The sequence below is a fragment of the Bidens hawaiensis genome, unplaced genomic scaffold (assembly GCF_021521415.1).
Source record: "Bidens hawaiensis isolate Kalapana, Puna unplaced genomic scaffold, B.hawaiensis_p1.1 tig00074562_1, whole genome shotgun sequence".
Classification (NCBI taxonomy): domain Eukaryota; kingdom Viridiplantae; phylum Streptophyta; class Magnoliopsida; order Asterales; family Asteraceae; genus Bidens; species Bidens hawaiensis.
In genome coordinates, this window is record NW_027502931.1 from 16,563 (window position 1) to 27,175 (window position 10,613).

The following is a 10,613-nucleotide window of genomic DNA, read 5'->3' on the forward strand; positions in this document are numbered from 1 at the left end:
GTCAAACGGGTTCACTTCCTCTAACACATTTGGGTCTTCCAGTGGATGCAAATGTTAACTTATTAAGTATACGAAACTTGTCGTGGACAAGTTGACAAGTTTAACTCCAAACTTTCCAACAAGAAAGTAAAGAATCCTTCTTTCGGGAGACATATTACACTGATCAAGTCCCTATTGGGGAGTATCTGGATATACTACTTTGCATTATCTATTTATTTAGAGGCTTGGTACATGTCTTTGAAGCATGGGATAAAACTAAAAAGATTCATTTGTTATTGGAACACTGGATATTAAAAAGATTACTTGGGTAAGTTTGAGAAATCCGCGGCACGAACACAGGAAGGTGTGCAAAAATACGTTAAAACTCGCTCTTCTACCCAAATGGTGATGGAAGTTCAAAATAGACGATCTACAATTACAAGGTCAAGGTGTTTCTTCAATACACCGCGGTAACAAGATATGTAAACCAATTCCATTGAAAAAACAATATATTGGGTGTGGATTAATATCTCAAAAATCAATCTTGATTTGGTGAAGACATCAATCCATTTCCATTGTAGACTTAAAAGATAGGTGGGTCGCGGGAATAGTATAATCTTCTGGATTGATTAATGGGCAAAACATCACTATGTGAGAGAAAAAAATCTTTTATCCAACATTTAGCCGAATGCTCTTTTGTGACCTAAACTTATAGAAAATGCTCTTTTCCAACATTGCATTTTATTATTATGTTATCCATGCTTTTAGAAAATAAAAAAAAATATAAACAGAAAAAAACATCTTGAAAATAAAACAAATTAAACTTTATCTGAAAATTAAAATAATATTTGAACTTTAAAAAGTAAAAATTCATTACCAGTGAGATAACTCAACAAGTATTTATATTTGCTAGAAACATTTATATTTTCCGAAAGTGTTGGTAGTGTCTTTCCTTTTTACCCACTAAATTCTACTTTTGTCTAGTATTTGAGATTCCCCTGTACTCTTTACTCGTTTCAAGTTTCAACCTCATTCTTTCCCATTTTAAACTATATGAAAATTTAAATCAGACCCCAAACTCCATTTTAATTTAGAAGGAGCCTAATAAAATAGGAGATGGGTTCTAGTTAGTTTTTTTTAGAAAATAGTGTTATTTAGTATTGTGCCCGTTTAAGTATGAGCCTTTCCCCCGCTCGGCCTCTAATTGCATAGATTCTGTAGCTCCATTCCCAGCCATGACCGTCACTCATACGTGTACTATGGGACCTAATTCCAATAAGTTTGACCTTACAATCATCATATCATGTTCTTATTAAAAATGGGCACATGGATATACAAGACGAATACGATGTTCTTATTAAAAATGGTGTTGGTGACTTGGTGCATACATGCCAAGCATAAATTGCCTAGTTTCACGATGTTAAAACTCAAAACATATAGGTCAAACGTTAAGATCAATTTTCTGGAGGCGACTGTAGTCAAACTTCATTTTTGGACATATCACAACATATTCATTTTCATGAGGCAAAAGGAGGTCAGCAAACATACGACTCGATCACCATATGATAGCTCGTTTTACAACTAGAATCTTTTATTGTGTGGCTTCTCTTGGCCTTTTAGACGGTTCCTGCCTCCCGACCATTTTAACTCTCCTCGTGCAAGTCAAAGTTTAAGTGAAGTCATTATTCAATATCACTCCAGGTCAAATCTCAAATCTAGTCAAGTTTAGTTCAAGCACAATACCATTTGTTATCTTCAAGTATTGGTGATCCTTTCCAAGTTAAACATAAGGGACGAGTATGTATAGGTTATCTCTACCTTGAAAAAAAGACGCAAGTTCTCACAACCTAGAATAATGAGACGTTTATAAAGTTGAGGTTTAGATTGCAAACAACACTTGATTAAGGGTTGTTCGTCATCTCTCTCTATGCATTTTCGTATTAGTTTTATGAGGGTGAACTAATTATACAGACTAGCATCATAATGGTTAGGTTGTTCTCTATGATGGAGGCATCGAAGCTCCTTCACAGTGTCACGTCATCGTCATGTAAGAAACGGAGTTTCGAAGATCTTCTCCATAACGTCCCGTTGTGGTTTAAAGCCTCATGGGCGCCCCATTATATATAATACATATATATGTATGCATGTGTGAGAAATGGAGAGAGAGAACGGTGCCAGTCGCTCCAACCCCCCCACCCCAATCAGCCCACTTGCGCGGCGTGGAGTCTTAATTCTCTCTTTCACTTTCTTTGTTTTGTATGACACAATATCAACAAATTAAATTGTCTTTTAATGTGTATGGGTACTTCTATAACAAGTACATACTTTAACTTCCTTATGTTATTGTAGGCCACCTAAAAAGTAAGATACATTTATGTCATTATTTTAGTGTGTTTTATAAAGCATTTTAATATAATAGCATCCAGAATCTAAAACTGATATTCAGATCTTAAATCCACCAAATTAAAATCCTTAAATAATAGTACACTGTCCACAAACAACCTCTTTAAACACCTACATTTCTTTTTCATAATCAAAACATAAAAAAATAAAATAAAAAATTATAAAAAAAAAACAAAAAAACAATGCTTGTATATTTATTTCTAGTTCAGGTAAAATCAGGTTCATCATACTCCAATCAATCTTGAATCCAAAGTTACAAAGAGATTCTTAATCTATACAAAGTCTCCTACACTATAAACTAACCTCCATCCATCCATCACCATTATCATTATCATTTTAACCGCCGCCAAACACAACAAGAGCCACCAGCACAGGCTCACAGCTGCAAAGCTAAATCCGGCTGCTGAGGTGACCCGATCTTCAGTCCAACATAACCCTGTGTCGGTACCTGAACCCCAACATTCAGGTCGGGCGGCACCACGCCTGCACCCGGAGCCGTAAACTGTCTATGGTTCAACACCGGTACCTGTTGCCAATTCGAATTTCCAGAACTACCCTTTGTACCTTGCGCATCATCACTGGTGCCGTGTGCATTGTTAAACCCGTTTTTACCACCGTGGGGTAACATTTTATCGGTTTTTATTTCGTTATCTTCAACTTTTGGGCGTGAAGTGCATGGGGTTTCGGGTATGTTTAGAATATCGGTGCTAGTTAATGTGGGGGTATAACTATAATTTCCAGATGGCAAGAAGGATATAGATGGGGCCGGAGGTTCGGGCTCGCCAACAAATCCGGGCCCAAATGTGACACCTGGAGGCAAAGCTTTTTTTATTTTCTTTGAAGCAATTTCCCATACAACAGGCCCCATATTGGCAGCAAATCGAGCTAGGCTTCTGGAGTAACCATGTTCCGCATGAACACCTACCTGCATTGACAGAGAAACATATCATAACCGATCAGTAACAAAAATAACCAAAACCCAAACAACATCGACGGTTTGGTTTCATGTTTTGATAGAAACTCAATTTACAGTTTGGTTTCAGTTTTGCATGTAACTAAAACCGAAAACAACTAAACCAAACCGAATTTATGGATTTTCATTTAATATTTTGAGTTTTAAGTAATTTATAAGACTTTAATAAACAGTGCAACCCAAATATATGTTAAGCTAGATGTATAATAATCAATTAATTAACAATTAACAGAATTTCAACCCAAATTCATTATTTTGAGCCAGTCCTTTTTTGACCCAAAAATTCAATCCCAAAAGACTGAAACCGACCCAAATGCAAACCAACAAAACCGAAACCGCACGGTTTTCAAACACTCAAAGACCGAATTTTCACTGTTTTTGATCGGTTCGATCCCAAGACCGGCCCTTACTTTTCAGTATGGATCATTTACTTGCCGGGCCAAAATGGGTTGACCCGCAAACCAATTTTTGTAGACATTTTAATACGTTTATATAAATAATTATTTGAGTTAGTTATAATTACAAAAACACACTTTCAGAGGAGAAAATTAAACAAATCTTCGAATAAACTCATAATAAACAAACGAAGAATATCTCTATATTTAAAAAGCTTTCAACTGATTATATGCATTACCAAAATGCATATAACTTCCAAAAAATTCATTATTTATTGATGGCTGAAAAATATAAAAAAAGTAAATTACGGAAAATGCCTTCAGTTTTATAAAATCCATACCGCTAATAACTGTTTTCTTTCCCCGCCGAAGTTAGTTAAAAGAGAATTCGTATTATCATAATTCGATGGATGAAACTGCTTGTAGGTGTCGCGTCTGCTCTCGTCTATAATAAAATGTTTGTTCCCGTATTTCATGTCAGCCCTCTTAATACGCGCTGCACGTACAAAACAGATAATTAATAAATAAAATTTATAATTCAACTAAGGTTAGAATTTTTATACTACAAAGTGTTAAAATTTGTGAAACGAAGTTAAAGAACCTGGAAATTCTTCATTCCAATTTGTTAAGAGCTCGGACTGTTCACCGTTATGCGTACGACTTGTTGGAAATAAACCGTCAGCATAACTTTTATAAATCATGGGTCCACGTCTTAAATTGTAAGGAGTGGATTCATTTGTGTTGTCTACAGTATGTGCCACAGTGGCGGCTGAGGTGGACTCCGGGGCAGCAGCAACTTCCGATGAGGGTCTGCCAAGTGGCTTTTTCAAGTGCTTGCTTGGAGGCCTGCCTCGTTTAACTACCTTCGGTTGCAACTCACCGTCTTCACCCTCTTGCCTCAAGTTTTCAAAATCCCTTTTTGCCAATTCTTGTATAGACCTCGCCTAAAATAACCAAAAGTTAATATATATATATATATATATATAGGGTAGGGTTAATGTAAAAAACAATATTTTTGTGAGAAGAATAAGAATAGATCTAGGCCATTGGATCTATGATCTAGTGGTTGAGATTGGTAGTTTCTAAATAATTGTATTGTTTCATATTTACATTGTATAGTGTCATATTTAGGTGGTTTGTTTTATTTTAAAGCTCTTCTCATACTTCTCACAAAACACTTGTTTTTTATTTGAACTCTTTTCTATATATATATATATATATGCACAAGTTTATCTGTATAAAATATTAAAAAGAAAAATAGAAAGACTGAGCCTACCTGGCGAAAGAAAACGGTGTCGGATGAGTTATACTCCATTGCATTTGAACATAACAAGTACACATCTGCCTGTAAACATTAAAAAAAACACGAAATGGTGTAAACTGTTAACCGAATAAATTTTATTTACAAGTTACAGCCAGTAGCTATGTCTCTCTCATCTGTTTTACATATCAATAGGCTTGCAAACAAACAAACATTTAGTGAACTGTTCAGCGGGAAGTTCGGTTATGTCGTTCATTTATTAAACAAACGAGCGTGGACACGTATTTTGTTCATTTAGTTAGATAAATGAACATGAAAAAATGTTTCATTCGTTCATTTATATCCATTTATGTTCATTCATTTGTGGTCGTTTAAATTCGTCTGTTAAGTACGTATGTTTGTATTTTTTCATTCGTTTAAATATTCATTCAAATTTATTCATAAATAATTAACTTGAAATCAATTTGATTTTCATGTTTTAGAGCCACTTAATTGAATATATTTGTTTAATTTTACTATATGTCTGATAAAATAATGATGGTATTTAAACTTGAACTTAAAAATTCACGATTTCACGCTCAATTTTAACTCGTGTTTGTTGCTGTTCGTTGATATTCGTGAACCACTCGTGTAGAATATTATTGACAGAGGAATATAAACAAAACACTATTCGCGAACCACTCGTGTAGAATATTATTGACAGACGAATATAAACAAAACGCAAATGCGTTCACTTTCTTAACGATCAAAAAAGCCGTTCGTTAAAAGTGTTCTTGTACTTCCATTTGTTCATTTAAATTAAACCAACAAACAAACAAGCCCTTAATTTCGTTCGGTCTGTTTACAAGCCTACCTTTGACAGTTTCTGAATCCCTTTTGACTTTTTTGCCATTTACATATCATTCTCTAACGACCCCCCCCCCCCAAAAAAAAAAAAATAAGTTTGACCAATTCTGACCCAAAAGTACATGTTATTTCACGCCCTTTAAAGCCAAGATTGCTAGAACTGACAGCCACTATACAAAATCCAGTTTGTTGACACGTTTAAAAAGTCACGAAAACATAAATTCAAGCATAAACAACCAATAACAGATAACCAACCTCCAATTCTTCAAGATTTGAATAAAGCCCCTTGTCAAGTTTGCTTCTAATAGTGCCAAAATCCATAGGTTGCTCTATAATTTCATGATAATCAGGAAGCTACACAACATTACAAAACATATCAGCAACAAATTAACATTTAACAAACAATAAGATCAAAAACACAAACTTTATTCATAACCCACCTCAACAGGATCAACTGGTTCAGAAAACACAGCGTGCGTATCCTTCCTGCAAATACACCCAAAGAACGGTTTTAGTCGATCAACAGTACGATACCAAATATGTTGTAATCTTTAGAATGAAGTGAAAGAAAAAGAAGACACACTTTTGAAGTCTATCAAGAATGAACACCAACAACTTTTTGTCTGGCAAAGGTGTTGTGGGTCCAGTCTCCAATGGTGATCCTGTCCACATATTAATTGGTAACATCAAGAAAATGAACTAAATGCTGGGAATTTCCCAACAACATATTCACAAAATTATAAAAATATATATATAAAACAAAAAAGGGCGTTTGATTAAGACCATGAGGCGTCTCCTCCATCGCTTTCGGAGCCTTTTCGTCCTACAAAACACATCAATGATTCATCAGCAAGGTCAAAGGGTTGTTGGTCAAAGTCAAGATAGTATCAGCAAGCAAAGCAAGATAAGATAACAATAAACAAGATAACCACTAGCCAGATGGCATGTACAGACCACAATAACCATTAAATAAGTGACAAATTTGAACTTTTTCAGAGACATGATGGTGGATCAATGTTCTTTTTGTTCTGCCTATAATAATAATAACAACACCACACAGACTTGACAGATTTATCAGATACCAACAACAGTTTTACACTTATTTTAAAAGCTTAAAAATTCAAACTTTTTACATAAATTTCCCAAATTGTATGCTAAATTACACTTATTAAGTCAACCCCTTGACTTCTGAACTCCAATTTCAAAATAATAATAATAAAAATTAAAAAAAGAAAGAAAAAAAAAACCCAACTTCCAAACATCCGAATCACGCGCGAATACACACAAACTGTCCTCAATTTTACCAGAATTGAACCCAATAAACCTTTAAAAAACCCTAATTTTCACCAATTTTAGAAAACCAAACAAAACCCTAACAATTGGGGATTTTGAATAAAACCCACTAACCTTCCGATAGTTCCGACCAAACCCAGATCCAGTATCCACTTTCCGATCCACATCATCCGGGTTCGAATCCGACCCGGAATTAGCCTCATCAGAGCGTTTCTGGTGACCCAATTGAGGCAGCCTCACAACCAGCTTGACCTTCTTCTGTTTCCGTTCATCGTCGTCGTCGGACTCGTAAGCTTCGTCGTCGGATGGGTCTTCGGCGACGGAATTAGGGTTCCGGCGAGTGGTTCTCCGGTGGGTTTTTGAATTAGAAGAATCTTGTTGTTGTTGGTTTTCGAGTGCTCGTTTTTTGAGATCTGTGAGCGATGGCCGGCCTTTCTTCTTCTTTGTTGCCGGAGTTGGTGTTGTGGTGGTGTTTCCTGTCTTACCCATTTGTTGTTGTTTCTCTCTCTAGGATTTGGTGGTGGTTTCTCTCTCTAACATAAAGTAGAAGGTGTTGTGTGTCAATTTTTGTTTTCTTGTTATAAGTTTTGTTGAGGGTGTGGAGTGTACCCTTCACTTTTAAAGTTTTGTAATTTGTACCCTTTGGGTTTTATTATCTACATAATTAAATTCGCTCGAAAACCGACATGTTTTTAGTCCTGTAGTTCGGACACCCAGTAGGTTATAAATGGGTACGTGTTTATAATTTTTTCTTTGCCGGAACTATCTTCATATGTGGAGCCTGTAGTTTAAGTGTCTTTGTAAGATGTGGTGGTTTTATCCTTTCTTTAATACAGAAACAGTTTTGTGCCTGTCGGAACCGTGGCACGGAGACCGAGATTGACGATGTGAAAAGGAAAGTGTTGCATTTGCGTTATTTTGGTTTTTAGGTTCTCTTAGAGAAACCAACCGAACCAACGAAGAAATCCAAGAAGTTATTTTGGTGCAAATGAGTTAAGAAAGTAGATGGCTGAACAAAGGAATCAGCTAGCTGAGAAACCCTAATGTTCGTTTCGGTTTATATAAATTTATGGTGTTGTTGTACTTTCTTGGTTGTTAGAGCATTTGTAGAGGTTTGGAGACCGAAGCCATCAGATATGGGTTTTCTAGTTCAAAACTTGAACCTTATCGATTTTTTTATTCATCTCTTTCACATAACACGACTTCTATTAATGTGAATAGTATATTAATTGTTAGTGTTAATAACTCTCTCAACTCTAAATCTCTTGAATCTGATGTTGGAAGTGAGTGATTTTGGGGTTTTTAGAAATGTTATAAAAGATGGTGTGCTATTATATTTTTGTGTATTAAGATCCTAAATGGAAAAAAATGATTTTATGAAAAGATGGTCGGACCTAATAGACTGTGTATATGCAAGCGTACCGTAGACTTCTCTCTCTTACTTTTCTTCTTCCATGTAAACCATACCTCTTTTGATGCCAACATCCATAAAGCTACACACCACCCATTATGGGTTCGTAGTTCACTTACTCCATTTTAGTATTGATAATATCTTTTGTATAAAGAAATATATGATATAGTAATACATTTTTCTTTCTTTTTTGGTTATACTAAACTGGAATTGGAATCCCCACGTCTTAATCTATTTATTTATTTATTTATTTATTTTTGAAAGGCCAATATCATTAAAGACAAATAGGGCAACTAACAAAATGCAAGATGCCAAACAAACAAGGAAAAAACCAACCAAAACACCAAGCATGACATGCACCCAACACAAACTACAAAGGGAAATTGACGAAGTTAAACATACACTAATCACACCAATCCAAGCATAAACTTCGACTTCTATGCTTCGACCAAATTAAGGAGGTCGTATTGATGTCGTTCACCACCTTATCCACCGAGAACGGTGTCACACCCGCACTTAGGGCCTAGGCATGTGAGCAACAGTTGATACATGTTTTGTAAATATATCAGAGTTTTAGCGGAAGTCTTTAGTTTATAATAAAATATTAATTTATATTTTGAAACATTAGTTTATTTGTAAAATATAATAAAATATTTGATTTAGTAGAAAGCTTCTTGAATAATAAATATTCGAGAGTTTGATTTATAAACCCTTGTTTGATTTATAAAACTTGTTTAAATATTGTTTGCAATATTTTAATAATTTAAAACTGAGCCATCTCTACCTTGCGAACATCTATCTTCTTGGATGCCTATGATCCCTTGCTACCTGTACTATCTTTATTTTCCTGAATGTTGGGGGGGGGGGGGGGAATAAGTCAGCGATATGCCGGTGAATCGTTGACTCTAAAAACATTTTATAAATCTTTCTTTGACTGACAATATAGTTTCCGTGAAACAACCTCAGCAAAAACGTCTCTTATTTCTGGGATTGTGCCACTGCCATACACACACAATTATGGTTCTCCGGGAGTTGACACCCATTAGAGAACTTTTATTATGATCTATAGTCTACGACCACGTAGCCTTGACTGATAGACTAGATTAATTATCTTTGGATCCAGAAACATGTGTACTCGGTCTGAGTTGCTTTTATTTTCTATCTTGTATTTTAATAGGGATCACGTAATCCCATAAATCTTTATTTGACTGACTTTGTTTAAGATAAACAACATGTTTATCTTAACTGAAAAAGGTTTAACGTATTCACCTGTGACTGTCTATTCTGATTGATGTGGGTGGTGATCTCGTTTGAAAACCTTTGTGAATGATTGAATTATTGACCTATAATAAAATAGGTTTACATAAATACCCGGATCATCTTTTAATCCGGCTACAGACTTTTAGTCTGGTTTTGATAGCTTAAACCTTGATTGATCTTTTGTTTGAATGAAATATTTTTGATATGAATCTTTCTCTATATTATCTAACCATGTGCTATGTTTCTTCTTCAAGAAGAAATGTCTATGTTATGTTTATTCTTCAAGAAGAAACGTCAATTATATCCATCCTTTGTTAATATCTTATGTTTCTTAATAATGAAGAAATGATGTACTAACTATATCCTCATTTATTAAAAATTCTATCTTTCTTAAAGAAACATTATTTTAATTTAATCATTGTATTTATGATTCTTTGATCAAGGTCTAGGCTATATCCCTGACTAGGGTCTAAGTCTTTGGAATAATAATACTTTATTAATATTTTATTCGGACATTATACATACCTTGTTTAGCTTATTATTTTCTAGACTCTCGGGCAGCACTTCGACGCTTGCACGTATATTGAGAATCTTGACCAACAACTCCTTGGCACGCCGGTCTTTAAAACTTGTTAGTGCGCACTTCGAGGCGAAATGTCGGGTCGTCTCGGGTCGGCACGGTTTACGAGGTCGTCACACTTTACGAGGTCGGCACGAACTTCGAGTTGTCGGTATATGGTACGGATTTCGAGGTGATGATTGTCGTGTCTGTGGCACGGAAACCGAGGTGGA

General features: G+C 35.2%; 1 protein-coding gene across 1 annotated transcript; it reads right to left on the reverse strand.

The window, feature by feature from the left end:
* Positions 1–2,570: 2,570 nt before the first annotated feature.
* Positions 2,571–7,639, reverse strand: LOC143606383 (uncharacterized). The gene is made up of 9 exons (XM_077082166.1): positions 7,265–7,639; positions 6,641–6,680; positions 6,441–6,519; positions 6,298–6,343; positions 6,113–6,211; positions 5,027–5,095; positions 4,352–4,694; positions 4,092–4,246; positions 2,571–3,307 (listed from the first exon to the last, which is right to left on the reverse strand). The coding sequence occupies exons 1-9, from the start codon at positions 7,637–7,639 to the stop codon at positions 2,759–2,761; spliced, it is 1,755 nt and encodes a 584-aa protein (XP_076938281.1). The 3' UTR covers positions 2,571–2,758.
* Between the last annotated feature and the right edge of the window lie 2,974 nt (positions 7,640–10,613).

Coding starts and splice junctions, on each gene's coding strand:
- LOC143606383 (XM_077082166.1), bottom strand. CDS start 7,639: ATGGGTAAGACAGGAAACACCACCACAACACCAACTCCGGCAACAAAG. Junction 5,096..6,112: donor CAAATCTTGAAGAATTGGAG/GTTGGTTATCTG, acceptor TAATGTTTACAG/GCAGATGTGTACTTGTTATG. Junction 4,695..5,026: donor ACACCGTTTTCTTTCGCCAG/GTAGGCTCAGTC, acceptor TGGTTATTTTAG/GCGAGGTCTATACAAGAATT.